This window comes from Dermacentor silvarum, chromosome 8, assembly GCF_013339745.2.
Source record: "Dermacentor silvarum isolate Dsil-2018 chromosome 8, BIME_Dsil_1.4, whole genome shotgun sequence".
NCBI lineage: Eukaryota > Metazoa > Arthropoda > Arachnida > Ixodida > Ixodidae > Dermacentor > Dermacentor silvarum.
In genome coordinates, this window is record NC_051161.1 from 36,988,088 (window position 1) to 37,012,789 (window position 24,702).

The 24,702-nt window shown below is 46.8% G+C and overlaps 1 protein-coding gene across 1 annotated transcript; it reads right to left on the minus strand.

The window, feature by feature from the left end:
- Positions 1–133: 133 nt before the first annotated feature.
- LOC119462077 (glutamate receptor ionotropic, kainate glr-3-like) lies at positions 134–20,593 on the minus strand. The gene is made up of 9 exons (XM_037723424.2): positions 20,555–20,593; positions 19,609–19,709; positions 18,459–18,549; positions 16,760–16,921; positions 11,476–11,635; positions 11,232–11,235; positions 10,329–10,605; positions 8,557–8,843; positions 134–1,218 (listed from the first exon to the last, which is right to left on the minus strand). The coding sequence occupies exons 1-9, from the start codon at positions 20,591–20,593 to the stop codon at positions 996–998; spliced, it is 1,344 nt and encodes a 447-aa protein (XP_037579352.2). The 3' UTR covers positions 134–995.
- Between the last annotated feature and the right edge of the window lie 4,109 nt (positions 20,594–24,702).

The following is a 24,702-nucleotide window of genomic DNA, read 5'->3' on the forward strand; positions in this document are numbered from 1 at the left end:
CGAGGCAAAGAAATTGCCACCGGTGGTATACCGACCTCGTGCGTAATATCTAACCACTGTAATGAGAAATTTAAGTGTCTAAACTCGGAAAATTGAGATGATCTTTTAACAATGAAGCTAGGAGAGAGACATTGACGGAGTTTCGTTTGCCCGAAGCGATAAGCTTGCGAAAGTGGATTATGATTAGGCGATACCTGTACTGTCTGTGTGGGCTGATGGGCCTTCTTGCTGGAATGTCATGGTCTCCATTGTTGCGGCCGCCCCAATCAAATTTAATTACCTCTCTTAAATCTTTTCTCATTATTTAGCAGCTGGGCAGAACTATATATAGCAAGGTCTATCTGTCAGCGCAGTACACGATAGGTATTGATTTCGTAAATGAGGAAAATAATTGTTGGTCGAAAAAAAAATGTCTCGCAGAATAATCTGCGTTCAAGAAGCATTGTTGTTCATGGCGAGGCCCTTGCTCAGGCGATGCTCAGCGAGGTAGACTAAAAAAATGTGCCGCGACAGAGTAGTAAATTGATATATGGTCGTCATAGCTAGCTTATTCTGAAATAGAGAAGATTGGTTGTTGGTACCAAGCGGAATTTCTACTGATATTCGGTCGGTGGAAGCTATATTAATGTAGTTATTCGTGCAGGGTACTGGTTATTGATAGTATCGAATCAACAGTTGGTCTATAGTTCTGTTCATCAGAGAGCGCATGTGCATGACAAGCTCCGACTCATTCGCGGCAATCCTTGGAGCTGTCATCGTCTCTTCAAGTACGTAATAACTCCTATAATTTTCCCTTCCATCTTTGGTTGCGCTGTTCTTAGCTTCTTTCGAGGCTGACTCGCAGTTATTAAACGCACGCTCAGGTGAAACCGAGTTCGATCCAGTTAACAATATGCAAAGTAGCGTCGTGTCTGTATACACTTCGTGCCATGACCGCATACCTATAGTCTGCTACGCTTATTCCAGAGGCACGTATAGGCTGAAGTTACATTTTTCTATTGGCGGACCTTGGGTGGGCGGAGACCGCGCCCAATTGCAACCTCGGCGAGGCAGACGACGAAAGCGCAGGTGAGCATGGCCAGCAAAAGCTTGATCAAGTCGCTGAAGTCGGCGAACGTCAGGGTGCCGTCACTGGTCGCCTGGCCACAGCCCTCCCAGTTTCCCGAGGACTCCCTCCACCACTTTTCCAACAAGCCGGAGTCGCGGAGCCAGAGAATTCTGTCAGGCACAGGAGCAAACGAATAAGGGCATGCGAAAATTAGAAATACAGTCAAGTGATTGTCATTCAGAGGAAAAATGATTCTATTCGTTTTCAACACTTCTGATCGCGATCGTGGCCGATCCGGATCGGATTTTTTGATCGATATCAATAATGGTCGCTGCTACAAGGTACAACAATCCGGATCGAATTATTATCGTCTGCTGATCGCCGGCAACTCTAGGAACTGCGAGATGTCATGGCTACAAATTCATATTTGCAAAATATGGTGTAATTTGAACAATATTTGAATTTTACAGCCCACATATACTTTTCATAAAAAGGTTTATAAACTTTTTTTTTATCGCTGCCTTCACTTTTTTGTTTTTAACTTTTTTCAGAATACTGTGCTAGAGGGCGGAGACGTCAGCCTGCGATCGCGATCAAGAGGCCCGATCGCCATTCGCGGATCGCGATTGTCCGGAATCTGATCCCGCAAGATCGCGATCGCAAATGACCGTGCACCGACACTCGATCCGGATCAAGCTCAATCCGGATCGGTCCCGATCGCGATCGGAAGTGTACGTGTGACACCGGTATAATATTTCGCTGGTCGCTGAGGTCTCATCTCATGCACCATCGAGGTGCGACGCCTGTCACGCCACTGGCTTGCTCCTCATCACGCCAGAGTTGTGAGACGCCCGGTATAGCCGCCAGGGTGCTGTTTCTTTGTGCTTAGCAGGAGTTCCCTTGCTTGTGGCGTCGCGCCAACATGTCGCACCCGTGTACGGTTAGAACCAGCGTTCTAGTAACCTTGGTTAGAACATCGCCCGAGGAGTTCAAGCGCAAGCCTTGCTATCGCCGTCAATGCTTTGCCCTTCGGGTGAAACTGACAACTTTATGGTTAAGCACTGCAATTGAGGCGACGCATTAAATCTTCCAGACTGTTAACGTGATGTGTCATCGATCGACCGTTAGGAAGGAAGGAAGGAGGATAAGAGGTGAAAGGCAGAGAGGTTAACCAGGTTAAGTGTTCGGTTGGTTACTCTGCACAGGGGGATCGGGTAAGGGCAGAAAAGATTAGAAAAGAAGAGGAGATTAAAAAAGAAAAGAAAAAAAAGGAACACATTAGTTCGCACATTCTATAGTTTGTCAATAAGCCCTGTTTCTTTTAAAGGGGTTGAGACATCAAATTTGTGGCTTGCGCGTTGTTTGTTTCAAACGTTTCTTATTGCCCCAGAAAGCATGGTACACGCTGGAAGGTTCGTATATTCTCGGTAAATAATTCAATATCGCATCTTTAATGTGCACCATTTTCGGTTTCGGTTTCTCGGCGCCGAGTTGGACAGTGACGTCACTGGCTAGGAAGCTTGGTCACGTGGGCCCGCAAGGCTGTGACGCACGCACTGCTGCATCGTCTGCTCTCGCACACACGTTTTGTACCAGCGCAGGCAAACAAACCCAGGCCGACAATTGCCATCGCTAGCTGCGGCAGCTCCGATTCCGACTCTGCGTCTGCGTCTGCGTCCGATGCAGCTTATACTGCACTCTAAACTCGAGGCTCTCGAGGCTTGCCCCGTGCTGTGGGTCACCGCTCAGTGTACGTCACTCTAATGTGGTATGACGTCACTAAAACGCGTTACGCTTCCAACACAGTGACGTGGATGTTAATCGCGCTAGCGATGGGTCTCGATCGCGAGAACGAGCATTTAGGCACTCTTTGGAAGCGAATTAAAATATATTTTAAACGTTTGCTGTGTCCAACACTTCATGTTGAGTGTCCCTTCATACAGAGGAAGCCTACAGCAGGCCTTTTATACCCTCAAAATTTGGTGTCTCAACCGCTTTAAAAAGCATACTAGCGCTTTTAAAGCAGTTCGTGCTGATGTCAGCTGGGACCAGGGACCAGGGACCAAGAATTCTGGCTTCCGTAAGCGGACGGCTGTCAACCTTGTCGAGCGTGGTTCTCAGGACTTTCCTTTGTGCACTAAAACGACGACAATCACACAGAAGGTGCGCTATCGTCTCTTTGCCCCGGCAAGTTTCACAATCTGAACTTGCGGCCATTCCGATAAGGTACGAGTACGCGTTGGTAAAAGCTACTCCAAGCCATAGGCGAGAAATGAGAGTTACCTCCAGTCGTGCTAAACCACGTGAAAGGCGTAGCTTCAGATTAGGATTCAGGGAACCGAGGCGCTGGTTTTTAAAGTCTGTTGAATTCCAGTGGGCTAACGTAAGCTCGCGAGCAAGCAAGCAGAGCTTTCCCGCTGTGTCTGTTTTGGACATAGGGATAGCGACGCAATCGGCACTGGTATGTGAACATCGAGCGGCTGCATCTGTTTGCTTATTTTCAAGGATACCACAGTGGCTTGGCAGCTACTGAAAGATGATGTCATGTCCTTTGTCAACTGTCAGATGGTAAATTTCGCGTGTGTCCGCGACAAGTCGTTCGTGGGGTCCACGGCGTAGTGCAGAGAACAAACTCTGGAGGGCGGCCTTGGAATCCCAGAAGGTGGACCATTTATGGAACAGTTCCTGATCGATCAATTGCATTGCTGCACCCAGAGCTGCAAGTTCGACAGCCATTGTCGATGTCAATTGCGATGTCCGGAATTTTATCACTATAGATTTTGCTGGGACAAATACTGCAGCTGCTGAACTAGAGTGCATGACCGACCCATCGGTGTAAACATGTAAGCGGTCACTGTGGACCTCATGGAGTAGCAATAATGCTGCCTGCTTCAATGCTGCTGACGACATTTGTGCCTTCTTCTTGAAGCCTGGAATGGTAAGGCATATTCGAGGTAAATATTCGAGGTAAGACGACGTTTGTGTGACCGCCTTCTGCAGTCTCGCTCGTATCTGCGGACCAGTCACGCCGGGCGCCCAGATTCAGATATCGTCTACATAGATGGATATATGGACCGTCCTTGGCAATGATCCAACAAGCCCTAGCAGTGCTACGTTGAAGAGCATGGGTCTTAACACTCCGCCTTGTGGCACACCTGTGCTCGTAACATGGTGGAATGTCATTCCATCTCTGTAAGTACGAAGAAGGATCTATCCTCCAAATAGCTGTGAATCCAGCGCAGGGCGCGGCCACCAATGCCCACATCGGTCAAAGCATCGAGGATTGCTTGGTGCGCTACATTATCATATGCGCCTTTCACATCAAGAAACATCGCCACCGTTAATCGTTTCAGGCTCTTTTGGTGTTGAATAGATGTTACCAAATCAAGCACGTTATCGACCGATGACCGACTGCGCCGGAAGCCCGCCATTGCATTCGGATATACCTCATTATGTTCTAAGTACGATTCAAGGCGCGTCAACACCATCCTTTCCATTAGTTGATTTTCTTTTGGATCCGCCTCGCCTCCCTGAGGCCATGAATACATTTGGTGGGCCTGTATCTTCTTTCCTCGCTTCTATGAATCGCTCGAAGCCTTTCCAATCCACCTTCATAATCATTATACTTTATAGAAGGCCTAAATGTGAGCATAGCCTCTTGCAGTGCATTTCTAATATGATTCTCCAGAAATGATGGGTGGCCTTCTTGACATTCGTCTTCCATAAGCGATCTGAACTTCGTTCAGTCTATTCTACGGAGGGCAGTAGATAGAGACTTAGCCACTCCCTTGAGCTTCCAATAGGTAGGAACGGGATCACTTCCATGGGTTTTTTATGTCTGAGAATGGCTTTGTACTGCTTCGAAGACACCGAGAGACGAAAGTCAAGTCCAGACAGCTGCTGTAGGTCAGTCCCCGTAAATATGTCGGGCTGCCGTCATTGAGACAACAAAGCTCTCGGTCCGAGACAAATGAGACTAGTTTTCTTCCCGTTGGAGTCCATCTTCAATCTCCCCCAGAGCGGGTGATGTGCGTTAAAATCGCCACTAAGGATCCAAAGGCCAGGTGTTGCGGATAACAAAGCACCCAATCGTTGCGTGTCAAAACGACTGGTTGGAGAAATATATGCAGCGACGAGAGTGAATGCAAGTTTCTTTGTTTTCACAGTTAAACACACGTATTGGTCGTCGCCGTGAGGCACAACTGAATGTAGCACGTCAGTGAGTTCACACCGAACATAAACGACGACCTTGCTGAAGACTTTACACGCTTCATAGCCCGATAGCCGGAGTGTAGTTTGAAGGTTTGGATCGCAGACGATGATGTCCGCAAAAATGAGAAGTCAAAAATCCGAAATTCTTGATCTAAGGCCTCGAGCATTCCACTGAAAAAGGGATGCTTCCTTGGACATCTTTACGGAACGACAGCGGTGAATGAGCCATTATGCTATTCAAGACTTGCAAGTACTGGATTCATCGCGTCCAGTACCTGCTGTGCGCTGCGAGCATTCGGGGTGTTTAGGTTCGTCAGTAATGTACGCAGAACATTCATGAGTCGCTTCAGCATAGCGATCACTTGCAAGTCCTGGCCTTCTGCGCGTACTGCTGCCGGGCCTGCTGCCGGGCCATTCGTAGTTGGTGGACGAGTCGTGTCTCGTGGTTCGGCGAGTTGGCGTGGCTTCGGTAAAGGTGGTCATGCTTCATTTGAGTCATCGATGGCGGGCGTTCTTCTCTCATCTGCGCTGGTAATGCACGAGGTCAGCGGTTGACGACCAGCCTTCTCCAGATTGTGCACTTCCTTAGAACTGCCACTGTGTTCTCTTGACTTGCGGTGCCGGGAACGTCGGCGTCAGCGTCGCACTTCAGTTGCGGCTTCTTTATGCGTCGAATGGTCTCTAACCATCTGCCTCAAGGTCATCTGTTCATTTTTCTGGAGCGGGCAATCTTTCAAAGTCGCATCGTGCGCACCCTTGCAGTTGGAGCACCTCCAAAGCTGCTCTGATCATTGCACAGCATTTCCGTAAATCTTTTCCTGTCCACAAACTAGAAACAGACTAAACCAACGGCAGCAACAATGCACTGTTACGCAACATACACATTTTTAACCAATATATTTCATTTAACCAACTAAAAGACGCAAGATGAGATTTCGTGCTCAGTGTTTTCAATTGGTGCACGTTGTATAATAAAAGAGTCTTCAACAGGTACAGGCAAATAAAGAATGCGGATTCCCAAGGTGATGCCAACGCATTTGTCGGCATTACGTTCGAACGTATCAAACAAAACGCCCACTGAGATGCCATAAAGCATAGAGTTTCCTACTAAAGCTTCTATTCCATAAAGGGCCTGAGACGTTGAAAGCAACTCGCTGTCAGTTAGCACATATATCACTTCAGGCGTGAATAATAACCAGCCGTCAAACGGGGTTTGTCTCTCTATTATAACAGTACTTTGCATTATTCTGGGCGCACTATTGTGACACAGAGCAAGCGTTTCTTTAGCACTGGGTACCGCATATATTTCCCGCCATTTTTGCGCTTGCTGTTCTGATAGAAGTTCATGCCGTCGCCATTTGACGCCGTCGTGCTGACCTTGTATCGACGCTCATGCACGGCCAGCTCGTGCAGGATTACTATAATATATCTATAGGTGTCCGGAGACGCACGGTGCCTTCGCCTGCAAATGCAAGAATTCCAGTTGTGGACGCACCTTCACACTACGCTCAATGGTTTCTGCCGAAGCCAGGGCAACGTTCTCATCTTTCGCTGCTGGTCTGAGCGTTGCGCGCACGCACATTATCGTTTATACTGGGCCTCTTCGTTTGTTCGTCCCTGACAGTACTGGACTGTTGTCATCCATTCAATTTTGTCGAGCAGCTTCACAAGCTCCGGCCACCAGTCCGAGAGCTGCCAGAATCGCTTTCATTTTGCGCGGACTGGAAGTCCCGGGCTGCTCGCGGTCTCTGTCAGCAGGATTTTTGTTTGGACCAGTGGGCTTCTTCGATTATGCAGTCCCGGCCGGACTGTCCGCAAACCAACCCGAGCCCTAACAGAAGGTTGCGTCACAGGTAACGTGAACCAGACGCCGGGGACTGTCCGAGGTTTCGCTCGAAAGCACCGTGACCAGAAGTCGCTCTCCTGGCTGCCGTCCTTTGCTAGTAGCTGCTCGTAGACAGCCCCGCTATACTGAGCGAAAGGAGTGGCCTCCGAGATGGTGCAGTGTGGGAGGCCTTGTCGTCGACACAACCATAATGCATAATGGGATCACAGCCTGAGCTCACTGAACGTGTTCGCAATGCGCAGTTTACGTCACACTCTCGGCCTTCGTGCCACTTGACGACTGAAATTAAGCTAGCTCATTTCCTGCAAAATTTAATCCGGATTTCCACACGAACGTAAGCGAAATCACTATCTTACTACGTCGTACCATGTCCTATCGTGCGCCAGCTTGCTTGAGTGCTTGACTGCGTAAGACCTCGATAAAGGTATAGAAACAATGTTTGTTCATTCACGTGCTTTTCTAGCAACTTCGTCGGCGAGGTAGTTGTAGGAGATACCGCAATGAGCCGGCAGCCACTGAAACACGATATTCTGTACTTTTGGGATCACCTAACGGTGCGTTTCTCGTATCGCCGACACGAGTTGTTCACGGGACCCGCGACGAATAGCTCACAAAAGACACTGTAAGGCCGTCTTTGAGTGGCAGAAATTGCCAAGCAATTAGCCAGTTGTTGGTTAATATAATCAACGGTGCCTCGGAGGGCAGTAAGCTCCGACCCCTTCGATTTTGTGACGTGAGAAATACTTCATCTGATGCTGATTGATTGGGATTGGATAAACACTGCGCCGGTGGTGTTGGTCGAAGGGGAAGAACCAGTCATGTATATGTTGACTTGGACAAAGCAGACAGCATGCAAGGAATTCAAAGTTGCTTGGTTCAAGGCAAAGGTAGCGAGGTCAACCTTCTTTCGTGTCCCTGGGGCAGAAAGGTGCAGTTTTGGTTGTCGTAGACGCTACAAGGCTGACGATTAACGGGTCGAAGGTGCGAAGACCAACGGCAGGGAAGCGCGGTGAATGTTGACGAAGGTGAACAATGAGGCCTGCGGTCGTCATTCTGGCAGACAACACGCTAATGAGTCAGCTTTTGTGGACTAGCTACGAGTGGCTACGAACCGACACTGAATAAAAATAGAGTAGTTTATGTCGCACTTTCCTGGTGACGGCTACACCTTTTCCCTTGGATAATAATATAGGACAGAAAATACGAAAATGAATGAAGTACTGATGTCTTTATTAGGTAATACTTAAATAAGACGGGGAAAATGCATCGCGTTAAAGGTAAAAGTAATTTGAAAAGTTTCATAGGAACAAAGTTCGCGGGTGTCTCGGGTGCACAAGTTTGTTTCAAATGCACGAATGAAGCCCACGCAAATACACACGGTGTGGTGGTGTCGATATTCACGCGGCGTGCTTAATCAAAGCTTCTCTGAAGACGTTGACATAACGCTCACCGCTTGTTGATGAAGTCCCTGAGGGTGGCGGGCATGCGCTTGTTGAGGTAGAAGACCGAGTTGAACTTGAACGTGGGCACTCTACCCACGTAGAACTCGCCCTCGCTGGAGTTGGCGCACACCTCGTTCGCCCGGTCGGCCAGCGTTGGCCGGCTCAGGATCAACACCGCCTTGCCGCGTATGATCTCTCGCATCGAGCTGTCGGACAGGACGACGGCCGGAGGGAGGTCGGTCTTGAACTTTTGCATCATTCCCCACACTTTCTGGTAGTACGGATCCCTGGAGTACTGCTTTGAGAAAGCCAAAAAAATGCAGGAGTACGTTTATTAATACTTATTTTCTTCTCGCTTAGTACTACGCTGCATCCCGGCCACGGCGGCCGCATTTCGATGGGGGCGAAATGCGAAAACACCCGTGTACTTAGATTTAGGTGCACGTTAAAGAACCCCAGGTGGTCTAAATTTCCGGAGTCCCCCACTACGGCGTGCCTCATAATCAGATCGTGGTTTTGGCACGTAAAACCCCATAATTAATTACTACGCTGCAAGCTACGCGGGAAACTCAAAATGTTCTATTTGATTTACCATGACCGGATTACAATCGTCGTTTTATGCATAGAAGCACAAAAGTAACTGGAACGCCAATGTATTTTCTCCGCGAAGTTCTGCAATTATATCTCGAGACGTGTCATCCTGAGAATTCGTTCCAAGTGGATCCGCCTTGCGAACTCCACGGCTAGAATTTGAAAACTGCGATATGAGCCATAAGGCAATTAGTTAAAAACTGAATTTGTAAATCTTTGTTAATTAGGTCGATTTGCATTTCAATTTTTTGTGCAAGTAATGTCCGCCTTTTCGAGTAGACCAGCTCATGAACTAGAATTGTGCTATCTGCCAGCAGGCAACATTTAAAAAAATTCCTGAAAGTGTTCCTGAACCATCCGGTATGGTCTATCAGATGGAATTTGACAGCCGCCAAACAAGACTTGCATGTTCTGCGCAGAATTGCAAGTAATGCACAAACTGCTCCGCCCCTCCCCCCTCCCCTTCCACAACTGGATATACAGTGTGGCCAAATTCCAAGTTTCTGGTACAGAATCAACCAGCGTATTCCGTTCCTGCGCGTATTGGGAGGGGAGGGGTGTGGAGGCGAGCACTGAAAGAATTGTGCACTGCTTCAGGTACGGCACAACAATAACAGTCGGACGAGTCGGCACGTTTAAGTAGATGCATGTATGGCCAAGGAGGTTTTTAAAAAAAATGTTGGAGTGGAGCTGCCGTCTCAAAAGTGAAGCCGTACCGCCGCCATCTTACCATAGGCAAACAATAACGTTAGGAAATAGCTGGAACATACGACGCACTTTCTTCCCACTCCATGCTCTTTTTAGGTGGATAATTTAGCCATGCAGATATCGTTGGACGTCTTCCTTTCCGTCACTGGTTTCAGAAGAAAGCCTTAAGTTATTTTCAAATTTGATGGCACATCATGATATTACAGCCAAAGGTAATATTTTAAGCGAAAGGTTCGATCTTTTAATTTCAAATTAGGCTAGCATTTGCAATTACTGATCAAAAGGACGTGAGCTGCTAGCAGATTTCAGCTGTCACGGCCCTCTTTCAGAGTAGAAGTATAGGCAAACTATGGCTTCACCTGTGCTGGTAAGAAAGTGCGGGGGCTGCCACTCCAGAAATATTTTAAAACCTCCTTGTGTATAGCACAGCTAATCGCAGTCTGTCACCAATGCACGCATAACGCAACTTCTCCGCTCTCACCCTGATGGAAGAGACCACAGCGCTTCCGGCCGGAGCGTACGGCTTCATGGTGGGCCTCTCGGACAGGTCCTTGATGCTGTCGATGCGGTCGGCCTCCTGGCGCACCATAAGCATGGCCTTCATCTGGCCCGCGAAAGCCGTAGTCAGGATGATCACCACAAGCCAGTAACCGCCAACCAGAATGCGCGCAGAGGTCCGGCTGGGCAACACCGGCGACGCTGCGGACGATGTTCCCATCGCGGGCAACAACGTGAGCTCGTGTTCACAAATATTTACGCTAGAATTTAAATGGTATTGAAAATCATTTGGTCACTTTCGCTGATGACATGTGCGGCTTCAGGATTGGCTGTCATCTGCTATTACGCTAGAATTTTTCTTAAGAGAAATTTTCAACCATTCCTGATGCTGGACATATTATTAGCGAAGGAGGCTGACTAATCGCAAAGGCCGCTTAAAAATGAAGTGTTTACTGGCGTAATAGTGTAAGAGAGGTTTAATTAAAGCGTCAACTGAAGCATCGCCAAACAAAACATATTAATTTCTGTTTCAGCAGTCGTTTTCATGTGAGTGTCCGTACACCAAGGAAAGTTGAAACGGAAAATTTAGCACTGCCGCATCAGCAAGATCGGATACTTATGTTAGGGGGGAACAGGAAAGGGATAATTTGTACAATAGCTTAACTATTCATTTAACTAAGTGCAGGCCGGTAACAGTTGTTTACAAGGTTTATAGTCTTTGTTCTATGATCTCTTTAAAGGACAAATTATCAATAGTATGATTCACTTGGTACTGAGCACCAGGCCAATATCGACGAGAAAAACAGAGAGAGAAAAAAAAGAAGGAACAGTAGGAAAATAAACCAGGCGCGAGTCCGTTTTGCTACACATTGGGGCACATACTTACACAGCTACGCCAGGCCAAAGGAAAAGAAAACAGTGAGAATGACGGATGCATTAGCCGTGCGAGTACGTGGGACTTCCCATTACGCCTACGAAACCGGTCACCAAGGCAAGTTAATTTCTTAAAGTGTAGTAATGTGCGCGTTGGTTCCTGGGCCTACGTAGGAAGGGTAATGGAAAAATATTATCCTTGCGCTTCGACTAGAATGGCAGAGACAAAAGAAACTGTTGGTGCTTAGTCTTCTCACCTTCCAGAAAAGTGCTCTCGACGAAGGCCCACAGGCGGCCAAATAAGTTTCCGACGTGGTCGAATGGTCCGTTCTTGTCGACGAGTCGGAAGTGAACGTAGTCGCCGACAGACCATGCGATGGCGGACATGATAAAACCGCAAAATGCGAGCAGCCAAACCTGCCAAACAAGTAGGACATGTGTTAAGTGTATACAGCTTTTAGAAACTTCGGAACGCAAAAGGTGCTTTGGAACACATTTGATAAATCGGGGCACTCATTTGCGGAGGATTGCTGCTAGAGGATTGCCTCATGTGGTGGATTCCATCATAGTTTGTTGCTTCTCAGGTACCGAGCAAGAATGGCTAAAGTATTCATGCCTCGCGGTAAATATTGTTTTCTATCTTTCTCGGGCCACCATTCGTGGTTGAAAGGAAGAAATACCACCAAAGTTAATCTACGCGAACCAACTAAGGTCAGAAGTGGCTGCAACACCGAGTTTCGGCCCAATGGTTCACCGAGCCCATCTTTAAGCGTGAGCATCGCAATACTTACATGTGCCTTTGTTTTATATCAATGTCGTGTATAATTGTTTGCTAATCTCCTTTGATTTAATCATCCACCACGCGTTGCTATTTATCACAATCTAGTTATGTTACTGCATGTTACTACCGAACTGCGCTCTCGTTAGCGACCATAGTGAAAGGAAAGCGTAATGTTAAACACGAGCGTGTTCAACTTCAGTCAGCAGACCTTTTACGGTTGGTGCGAGCATTTGAGGGCTATGCGATGACGTGAATAGGATGTGAACGTGAATGGAACATTTGCGTTCCAACCGCGCTGTGCACCAGACACCTTCAAATAGCAATCGAACTGATGCGCTGCACCGCGCACGGAGATAGACCAGCTTATTTTGAACGTCTACCCCCACCTGGTGGCGGGTAAAAGAAAGTCTTTGCAGTGTGATCCCTTTGGCAGCGCGGGTAGATTGAAGTCTGTTGTCAGCTAATCGTTTGTTCTTGCATCGTCTTCTTTTTCTTTCCTCTTTCTTTTGCAGTGAATTGAAGAATACAGCATGATCAATGGCACAATATTTTATCTGTCTCCATTGATACCGATATCACTATTACAGTGTTCTATTGGGTAACTTGAGTATTCGTGGTGGAGTCACAGGTGTCACAATATCTGACTTCGTGCTCTCGTGGAACTATAGGTGTCCGAGCCAACAAATCCCAGAGAAAGTTGCTTATTCGCTCCCTATTTCTATCTAATGTCTCGCGAACGCGATTGCGCTAATGTACCTGGCCTAGCCTACGAATCACACAGCCAGTCTGGGCAACTACAGCGGATTTCCTTGGACTTCCTTGAGATATTGGCAGCTAAGTGATATGATAACACGAACACGAGTCCCTAAAAAGAAAGTATTAGGTTATTTTATGCGTTTTCTGGCACTTAGTTGCGTTCTCGCAGATAACCATGGGAGCAGGTTTTATTTTAACATTTTTGAATGCTGGTTGAAGGTCAAGCGAGATGATATTCACGTACGCCATAGGACGCGTGTATCCACACACATTATATCATTTCGTGTCCAGGCGCTTATACGGGTACTTGTGTCTATAACTTCCTGTTGCTTTCTTCTTTGTTTATCATTTTGTTGTTGCTAAAGCGTAGCAAGCTAGGAATAAACTTGTTTTCTCGCGTCTTCGAGAGATCCATTGCGCTTTGTGTGTGCGTGTTGGCGTGCGTGCGTGCGTGCCTGCGCGCGCGCGCGTGTGTGTGTGTGTGTGTGTGTGTGTGTGTGTGTGTGTGTGTGTGTGTGTGTGTGTGTGTGTGTGCGTGTGCGTGTGCGTGTGCGTGTGCGTGTGTGTGTGTGTGTGTGTGTGTGTGTGTGTGTGTGTGTGTGTGTGTGTGTGTGTGTGTGTGTGTGTGTGTGTGTGTGTGCGTGTGTGTGTCCTCACCCCTTGGACATGTGATGTCCAAGCTCTTGGATCATGTGATGGATCATAGGCTTCAGCGCCATCGCGTGCTTTATTTTTTGGCGTGCTGCCGTGGGAATTATGTTGGTTGGAGTAGTTCTTTTACAACAGATCTTGTTCTTTGTTTTGATTTGAAGGTTTATACGCTGTATGAGAATATGCGGCGTTTCTTCGGGCCGATGTTGGTCCTATTTTTCTCTGCGTACTATCGCAGTGCTAGAAAGCGCGGTAGCTTCTATAGATACTATACGGTCATTAAATTCCGGCGGCAAATTTTAGAGCACCGCCATATATACGTACGAAACAACATCTGTCATTCGCAAAAGTGAAGCTGTTGAAAACTCGCCGTGGTTGCTTAGTGGCTATAGGTCGCTGCGCTGCTAAGCACGAGGTCCCGAGATCATATCCCGGCCATGGCGGCCGCATTTCGATAGAAGCGAAATGCAAAAAAGCCCGTGTACCGAGCATTGGGTGCTCGCCGATCGACTGAATATACTGTGAAACTCAGCGAAAGCGCCAGTGCGACTCGGACCTTCAGCTGAACCTTTGCTAACGCTACGTATATCCTGGCATAGCCGAGCTAAGCCACTGCAACTATTTTTTTACACTCTGGCGGACAACGTGCGCATCCTGTATCGCATCGTACGTATCACTCATATCGTTATATTTGGCCGTCTGCTGACTCTTTCCCGCAGCATTTGGTTCTAAAGGAACGAGATGGCGCTTTCGGCGGCGCACCGCATAAGGCCTCTGCGACAGCGCGCGAATACCAAACCATTACCGCTTCTATCTTGCTTCTGTGCGATCAGCTGTCGGAAATGCTACTGAGTTTTCGCTAACGCATTCTTCTCCAATCATGCTGGATTGAATCATGTGCGGATTAAGGAATGAAATGAATATGAGTGTCCAAGCTCACTGACCGCTCCTGCAACTGTCCGTATGTGTTACCGGTATACTTAGAGATGTACGGCTGTATATATTGCTCAATTAGCATATTAAAGAAGCATTTAGTAGACCCCGATCAACTTTTTTATGTCGTAATACGACAGGCAGGGCCACTCAACGTCAAGGGGCAACGTTTTATGAACATCAAAATAAAATAAACCTTCTAAATCACAGGATAAGATCGTCGCGCGCTCTCGCCACGGCGAAGCGATCTCAGGTGATCCCTCTTTCGACGCAGCAACGATTGCAGCGCCGGCTCTTCCAGTGGTGGCCCTCGATCGAGCGCAAAAGGATATCGCAACAGCAAAATTTCGACTTATTGTTCTAAGCTATTCTAATGAAGAGCGATACATACAAGAAGGTTACGAACACGGGGAAAGAAAGAAGCAGGTTTCGAAGCTCTAAGGAAAAGCATGTCAGCCAGGAATAGAGCTAACGATCTCAATGAAAAAGAAGGTTGAGAACTAAGCCATAGCCTTAAAAAATCCCAATGATACAGTTTTACTACCTGTTCCGGTGAAGATATATATTCAAGCTCCGCCCAGCTGGGCGCTCCGGATGCACGTATAACAATTCAGGCCGCATATCACGTACCAAGGGCGATAGTTTCCCGTGTGATCACTGAGAAGCGCCTGATAAGGTTTGAGAAGAGTGATAAATAATGATATACATAAGGAAGTAGAGACAAATGAGAAAGGCGGAGGTAGGTTACTGATATGCGCTGGCATGTCGTCAGGTCTAACCGCGCTTCAGTGACCTCCCAGCCGCTGCCATTACATGAAGCTATGTCAGCCCTTTAATGACGGCACATATAAATACCGTACAAAAGTTTTTATGTTCTATCTATATGTGCAAAACACATCGAGAATAAGCACACTCAATAAAAAGATAATTTTGCGGAACTTTTTCAGCAACATGCAGTGGGGAAACATCAGGCAGAAAACTGGAAGTGGTATTTACCCCAAACCCCCTATTCCTTTATTTGGGATTTGTACCGATAGTTCTGAGCATATGTGAACCATAGGTGTACATCTCATTTGCTTTAACATCACGTGCGTGACACCACTTCAGCCGGAAATTTTGCATCGATATGTCTCCTCTGACCGTGCTTTCAAAAGAGAGTGAGTCGCGTGTCAAGTTCATTCTTCCACATCCCACGTTTCTGCTTTAAACCAACAAATGACGCTTGTCGTCTGTCGTCTGACTGTCGTTCAGTGTTGGCCCGAATACATTAAGCCAGAAACTTCTTACTCAGTACCGAAGCTCGCAAAAAAAAAAAAAACATTCTGGTATCCTGCCTGCAGGTAGGCAATACTCGTAAATAAAGGGTTAAAGCAACTTAGCATTGTTCTGTACTGTGCCACATGTATCCCCCTCGCGCTTCTAAAGCAGTCATTTCTTCATAGCTATGTACAGTGGCATTCGTATATGAGCGGCAATCATAGATGTTGATAAGCAGAAGATGCAACCCTCTCTGCTAGCGTGTATCACAGCGCATGCGCGTAGCTCCAGCATACGTAAAAATGTCGGTTGGAAATAAGTCGCAGCTGTTTGAAGTTAGCGCTCGTTCACGTTTCTTCTTGTTCATGTGCCTTCTTCTCATGTTCGGGCTTTGCGCAATAAGACGGAACAGCAAGTAGCCCGATTAGTCAATTGTTAGTTCTAAAGATTTGACAGAAACCAGTGGATAACTGTTGTCAAAGTAACAGCTTCCCTGTAGAGACTTAATGGCATACGCTGCTGGGGACAACTTATCGATTAGCTATGATCGTTAATGCTACGAAACGTTTAGGTGACCCGATATTTTACTACACCTCCAGCATCAACCTGCGTTACAAGCTACATTAAAACCGTTGCGAGGACGCACATTGAGAATTTTTTTGTCACAGGGATCGGCCCACAATGTCGTCACCTTTGATTTAGCCGTTTCCTAGATCGGCCCAGCTTACTCGGCCAGACAGCCGTCCACGAAAACTGCGTCGGGGGAGGGGGGGGGGGGGGTAGATTGATTACATCCGGGGGTTTCACGTACCAAAACAACCATCTGATTATCAGGCACGCCGTGATGGGGGAGTTCGGGTTATTTTTGACAACTTGGGGCTCCTTAACGTGCACCTAAATCTAAGTACACGGGCGCTGTTTGCAAGCACCTTCCCTCTCCCCCCTCCCCCCCCCCCTCAAAACGCGCCCACCGAGGCTGGTAATAAACTCGGGACCCAGAGCTCAGCAGTCACTGGGCTGCTAGGCGGGTGAAGTGAGGGGAAGAACTAAAGAAGACTTCGCTTTAAGAGACTCGTCTCGTGTCATAAGATATCAGGCTAGCCTGAGCATGACTCGTACAGCCAGATACTCGCGGTGCACTTTTTCAAACGTGCCCTTCTCACCTCCCAGGGAAAGATTTGTATGATGCCAAGTATGTTGCTCTCGTGGCGAGACTGGCGACCGGCGAGGATCATGATCTCGATGGGCAGGATCGTCTCCGACTCGACCGCGACATCCTTCTTCTCGCTCGTGGGATTAATCACAGACAGCGCCAGGTCAGCCTCCTGTCAAGAAATACGAAATAAAGATGCCAGATGAGGAAAAAATTGGAATCGATTCGGGCGGCAAGATTTAACGCGACCTTTTTGCTTGCGACATTGCCACTCTTGGCGAATCACGGAACCACCAACGCACAAAGGCTGCATGACTAAAGCTTTCGGAATTCTGCTTAGGGTTCACGATGAATTTATGGACACCAGAAGGTGGCGAAATGGTTAAACTTACCATTGTATAGTTTTAGAAGTTTGGATGGACTACTACGTAACATTGTACTCGTCACTATAGTGGCTGCTTGACCTCGTGCACTAAACAGGCAGATGGTGTTCTGGAATTCATCCACTTACTTGAATTGAAGACAGTACAAATGTAGCGCTTTCTTATAATGCCATAAAATTCTAAACAATTGGGTTAAATTTAAGCGCTGCGTCGCCATGTAGTGTGCCACGACTCTTCCCATTTTACTTCGTGCTTACGACGTGTAAGATTCCCGAATTCGAAATTTCCATAATGACGTCAGCAGTGACGTAGATAATCGTACCCTGGCAAATTGGTGGGAGTTTAATTATCAGTGCGGTGAAGAGGGCAGACAGAGGCTTCTGTCAAACCGGCTAACTTGTATTTGCATCACCACAAAACAACAACCACGTGGGAACGTGTTTCCTGTCATGGACATGTTTGCATCTACACTTCTCTTAGATTTTGTTACTATGCTTTGAGAACCTCAAGTGAAAAAAAAAAGAAAAAAAAAGTTGTGTGCACTGTGCAGGCACACTATTTTCGAAATGAAAGCTATCAAACATGTACAACCCCTTTCAAATTACACTTCACGTAGCACTTTCTTTGCAAATGGTTTTGTAGCCGTGTGCCCATTACACTGCAGGGCCAGAAAGCTCTTAAACTAGAATCGTTTCTCAGGTCAAATGCCAGCCAAACCTGATCCTAGACACAATATTAGTAAAGACCGCCGACAAATGGCCAAGAGCACCTACGATCAAAATCTTTATGAATTATACGCCAGAGGCCGTTTTCTAAAAAAAATCTTACGCTGTAATAATTAGTAACAAGGAAACCCCAACCAACCTGATGCTGTACTTACAATTAGACGAGGTGGCCGGCCAATGACAAAAAGCATTTATGAACGACAAACATTGTGAATCCTGCCCCAGTACATTCCACGTAATGTTTTACTGATTAATAGGCTTGTTTCACTTTTGAAATTCGTTTGGCTCATGTCAGTAATAAAAGCGTTTGGACAAAAAGTCCGGCACAAAAAAAAAATCTCAATTGCTACATGTGTTGCGCTTGGCTGGGCGAGTAATGTGTACCTCATCGCCTAAATTCGAGTTCCTTGGCATTGTGGTCATTTCTTTTAGAGAAAAAGAAGTATAAGTGTCTGTCTTGTGCTCGTGAAATAGAGGCGCTGCTTGTTTATGTCCAGAATTCTTGCCTAGGTTATGATAGTTGTTTGAACACGAGCAGGTCACCAAATATTTCAGATCACACGCGAAAGAGTATTAATAGAAAGCCACTCCAACGACTGACATCACGCTGCACCATTCCGAGCACTCCGGTCCAGTTTCCATCCGGCTTCAGTAGTCCCCAAAAGGAGTCCAAAGGAAATGTTATGGTGTAGCTGGAATAAACAAAAGTACGCGATAATACATTCGTGAGCTTTGCCAATTCAAATTCTGGCATGTTTCTTTTCTTTTTACACGCGAGCACTTCAGTGAAAAATATAACACATTTTTAGTTTTAGTTTCTAAGTTTGCATAGGAGATCATATGTTCTAAAAACAACGGGCTTGATTCCATACCATTTTGTACATAAGCCACCAGTTTACCTTGAACGGGGAACGAGTGACAGAAAGAGAGAGAGAGTCTGAGAGAGAGAGTCTGAGAGAGAGAGAGAAATTGAGGAAAAGAAAGAAGGTTAAAAAGAAAGAATGCTGCATATCCAAGGAGTTGGAAATTAAATCAGCGAAGCTTTGTGTGAATGCATAAAGAGTTGAAAAAACGAGTTTGTGTTAATAAATGTCCTCACAAAGTGACACGGAAGGCTCTATTCGGGCATTGTAGAGAGGCTAATGCAATGTCACCGCCGCTGCCGCAGATACGCAGAGGCGAGTGTCCCCTGGTGGTGGTGCAAGGAACCCAGCGGCGATGTCACGCGCTTCCTCCACTGTGATTGGTTGGCCTAGCCGACTAGAGAACAGCCACGCAGCACCCACGGTCACGAAAACCCGCCGAGATTCGCTAAGAAAAGATTCGCTTTTGAAAAGTCCGGTTGGCTAATTTTTAGGGGAGGAAAGGAAATGGAATTTAAAGAGATAGGAAAGGAGACAGATGAAATAAAATAACGGAAATCTGTGCAAAAAAAATTAGAAGCAAGCGCTTTACCTGCCTTTAGTGCGTACGTGCGTTATGACCACTGCCCTAATTATCATTTCCTATGGTGGCCGTTTTTCCAGTATATATAGTACGATACAGAGACCTGCCTCTCCGTACTATAACCCAGGCGGTTAACGTTGGAAATACACTTTTGTGTATTTGCCAACAAGGAACGAGGAAGTACGACGTTGTTTATGGTGGGCCCACCGATGTGTCTTCATAGTGTGTATTTTTGTGTCGCCATATTAATTGCTCTGCGATCACAACATGACAATGAAAATGCGTGTACAAATCAATAAGCTCACTTTGTCTTGAGCGATCGTGTTATAGCTGCCAGAATTTCTCCGCATATGCCCTTGACAGGAGCGTTGAATCCTTCTTCAGTGATGACGTGGTAGGGAGCATACTGCGTAAAAAAAGCAAATTTCGCAGTTGCATCATGAATTTCTTTGTACCCAGTAAATGTGACGGTATCGACAAAAGCTGCACCTAAGCAGTACAAAGCAGCGCCGCGGTGCAAAACAAGAAGTAGCAGTTCCGCACAATGTTCAAAGCCGGAGCGAGTTATTACGAGGAAACTCTCGCGCATTTCCGCACAGTTTTACCTGCAGAAAATATTCGCAACTGTGCACGAACTTTCCTTGAGAGAACCTATACTTCCTGCGGAGTTAACCCATCCTCTTAAACCTCGCCTAGTTCGGGTTTACAATTGTCGCCAGCCCCGTAACGCGCATCGCAAGCACGACCTTGTCCGGCAGTGCGCTGCTCATGGTGATCGGAAAACTGTGGTGATGTAGTTGGCTGCTGCGTCAATTTTAGGAAGCAGAACCTCCCAGGCTTCCGACACTGGCTTCATGGTTGGTGCGATGGCATTATAATTGTCACTTCATCACAATTGGCTTTATTGTGCTGAGCCTTTCGGGAAAGAGACTCTCACGTCGTACTTTATTGGCCTTTCAGCCCAGTAAGAAGTTCTTGCTCCAAGTTGTAGAATGCGTGCATGATCGGAGTGCATCTCTAGTTTTGAACGTACACTTGACAGAGAGGCATTGATCCTCTATCAAACCCTAACAGCGTTTGTCGTTTCTAGTCCCACGCACCGAAGTTGCATATTCTTGGCGATCAAAACGTTCCAGAAAGCGAGCGAGAAAGACCAGTTATAAGAAAAATACAAGGAACGAGGTTAACGAGAATGGCGTCTGGGGTTAACGTCTGGCAAAATAAAGGTAAGAAAATTTTAGAGGTACTTACGTTGAAACTGCTCACTCGCAGCAAGTGACCCACAGCCATTCGGAACGAGCTTACCGCGAACTTTAAATCGTCGCGCGCAACCTTCTGCCCAGCGCGTCGTCAGGTCGGCTAGTGAATGTGCATGCGTGGTTATTTCGCGTATATGGGTTGAAGCTCCGGACAGCCCATGTACGTCTTCGCGCGGTTGTCCTAATTCGCTTTGCGCATGTCATTAAGGAACAGATACGAATCGCTCCTGGCACTTGTACACGCACCCACGCGCCGACATCAGCGTTTAATGTTGCATTTCCAGCCGCATGTGCTGCTCTGTGATTGCGATCAGTTGTCCAGCTCGATGTTGCACCAGGTGTATCATATGCCGTTTAGTTTTCACGTTTCCCTCTTGTCGTGCACTAGTGCGATAACGAATATCCAGTTCCTGTAAATGCTGATGAACGCCTGTTTGCCTGTCAGGCGAGTCGCGACGCAGTTCCTGCATAGAATGCTGCATCAATGGTCATTTATGGGCATAGCATTGTGGATGCACTTCTGAGAACATGATTTTTTCGACAGACTATTCAACTCATGTAACTTTCATACATTTGTGTATACGGGGTTTGCCATCGGCTCCTGAATTGGTAATGTCCGGTACGGTCATATTAAAATTTTGTTGCCATTCATGTGCCAAAGCGTATTTTCTGCTCGTGTGTTTTAATATAATGTTCTTAGTCGGAAAAGCAAACGATGCGATTGGTCACTATGAAATATAATAATTACAGTTTTACTTTAGCGTCTCACAGCCAGCGCTGGGCTATGAAGGAAATGTTGTGGGAGGTCGATAATTATTTTTCATTAACCATCTAGGATTCTTTAACACGCACATCATGCTCGGTACGCTACAGCGTTCTTGTATTGCTTTCCGCCTGAATGTGGAGGGCCGTATAACCACGAACTGAACAGTAACTTTTATCTAAGCATCACGATGCAATAGCCACCGAGCTACCACACCTCGTGTCACTTTCAAATATCACTAAAGGAGAAGGCAACTTCCCAGTGATCAGGTCTGCGATAAGGCCAGGTCTTTGATAAGATAAACATGTCTTGTCACCATGTCTCGCAATGGGCGAACCTATGAACTCATGAATCCGTGCGTCTTCCCACAAATATTTCCCTCGATCGTACTTTATTCTTTGAGATTTGTCATCTCGCTCTTTCTTTCCTCCTTCCTCCCCTCCTTCCTATCTTTCCTTTCTCTCCTCCTTTCTGAAGAGTAGGCAGGCGTTGTGCCCCTTCTGGTGGCAGTTGCCGGCCTTGCTCCTCGCTTTCTCTTTCCTGTGTATATGTTTACAAATCGAATAATAATAATCCTTCGATCAGCAATGCTCAGTGACGCACATTCATTTAGTTGTCATCGCGCAGCGTTGACGCCATATGCACACATTGTACGCAACATACAAATAGTTATGTAACAAATAGCATAGGACACGTTGAATAGGCACGTGGTGGTTTATTAGGTTAGCAACATCAGATAAGTAATTGGTCTAACCGGAACTAACTTTAACTTTCTAAGCGTTAGTCGCGTTTACAAAGTAATTCGCAACATTTTGCGAGCGAGACAATACGGCCGCCTTCTCATTTTCAGGTGAGTGCTAAGTAAAACTTGCACTCTGCAGTGACCTGCGTATTTACCCAAGCCTTATGTAATGTATTTTGCGTCCGCTGCTGCATTTCTGATGAGACTACTTCCGCACCAAGATCGCATTCTGTAGCCTGAAAGTAAGAATCGTAGAATAAAACATTTGGCATGAGTACTTTCCTGGTTCGTTCACAAACACGTAAAACACGCCATCACCTCCACACCTGGGCCTGCATTCACAAAAAAGCTCTTACGCTCGAATTATTCTTAAGGGTAAGTTTTAGCCAATCTGATGCTGAAGATATCATTAGCAAAGGCGGCCGGCCAATTGCACACAAAATTTATGAACGAAAATCTTCGTGAGCTCGGTGTCTGGTCATCGACCAAGTGCCCTCCCCCAGAGTATATAGTGTACTGATATCACCGTCGGCATGCGAATCTAAGCTCTGGCTTTTATTTGCGTCGCTTGTATTGTTTTGAAAATTAAAAAATAAAAGAAAGGACGGACGGAGGGGCGGCAAGAACAATTCAAGAGAGTAACGAAGCTCTTTTTTCTTGCTCAAGTGGCTATAGGCATCCTGCACAAGCCACACGGCACTGCGAAGCGTTCTTGTATCACACCTTTATGAATGACACCCACCGCTAGAGTTGCAAAGTAAATGGAGCCACGTTGTTATTTTTCTATATTTTTTATTCTACTCTGGTGTTTCTAGTTAATCTCGAGTGTTTTGTTGGTAACTATCTGTGCTCACCAACCGTTTGTGATTCTCTTTGAATGTACACACGTTGTATTAGCTTCGTCACCCTTCAAACGAAACCCCGACAGAGGGGCATTTTAGATATTCAAAAATAAGTAAATGAACAAATAAGAAAATAAATAAATGTCTGAGAGACAGGCCCATGCTTCCATTGCTTTTTCTGTGTGTAACGGGCCGAGCATCGACAGGGCGCCATTCGTGCTCGATCATGCCCAATCATCGCACCACAGTCGACGTAGCTTAACATTTTATTGCGACAGCAGTTATATGGACACTCCAGGCGCATTATCGACGTCGTCGTCGCCGTGAGGTTCCGTATAAAGTCCAAGTTCGATAACATGGTGGCCGCGCGCTGTATGCTGTTTGGGCGAGTGACAGCGTGCGAGGGTGAGCCGACGATGGTGGCTCGATCTCGCGCGCGCAAGGGAGGAAGCCAGGGAGGAAGCGCGCAGTCTGCTATCGCGCGCGAGGCACCGAGAGGGCAGGGGGCGCTCTACTCCGGCGTATGGCGCGGCCGAGTGCGGCTGCGCGGACACTATCTTATAAGCGATCTGCGATGGGGGCAGAGTGCGCCGAGTGCTGATAGCTGCGTGTGCGCTGTGTTCTCGCCGCTTAGTTCGCGTTGAAGCGAGAGGCAGCACGAAGGTCAATTCGCTCGCTGCTGCAGCCGCGCTTCCTCACTCCAGCATTTTGACAGCGAGTTTCCGCGGTGATCGAGTGAGATGTGTTCATGTTTGCTTGTGCGCGCATGACACAATGTTTGTTAATTTATTTAGTAAGCGAATGTTTACAAGTATATGCGGCTGATAAAACTACTATGCTTGCTTACTTCGTATAGCTGTCTAATAATTTGCTATCACAATCGACGCTTCGCCTTTAGGGCAAAACTCCGACTTTTTTCTTGTTCTTTTAGTTGTTTGTGTGAGTAATGCAGGTATGCACAGCTCGCTTGCGTGTGGTCTTGTAAGCGGTGGACATTGTGACTTCTATAAGCAGGCACGTAACAGCGACGCCGAAAATCCCGCCGCAGAGGGCGAACATTCCTTGAAAGTTCTCGAAGGAGATGGTGTCGCCGCTGTGTGCTTGGCCGCAGCCTTCCCACTGGCCCGATGACTCACGCCACCATTTCTGGATGAGGCCTCCCTCCAGTAGCCTGAGGATCCTGCGGACGAAGAAGGAACTGAATACGCCGGAGAGAATAGACAGCACTGGCTAATTTTGTAGAGAAATGACGCCTTGTGTTTCCCCTACAAGACAAATTGAGAGGGACAAGGTCCCCTTCGCGATGCTGCACTGTCTTACGCCAACATTGAATTTCCATCTACACAGACCTGGGCTGGTTCCCTCCCAATTTTACTCATTCTGTGGCGATGCTGAAACAATACATTATTTCTTCTTGTCCTGTCGACGTTTCTTTGTTTTGCCAAAAGGAAAACATTAGCATACATGCTTCGCTTCGCAGCTTTTGTCTTGATTTATCTTTTCCTGTAAAACTGTATTTTACAGCATGTGTTCCTGTGTTTATTTACAGAAATGTTTGCTCCATAAGCCGGGATTATCGTTCGGCAACTAATCTGATACTTTGCGTAAATGATTATTTCTCTTTTGTATTGTATTACAAATCGCTTATTTCAGGATCCTTACATTTTTATTGCGATAGCAATTATATGGGCACTTCAAGCGGATTTCTGCCGTCGCCGTGAGGTTCCGTATAAAGTCCAAGGGCGATAAAATCGTCGCCGCGCGCCGTATGTGCGAGTGAAAGCGCGCCGGCG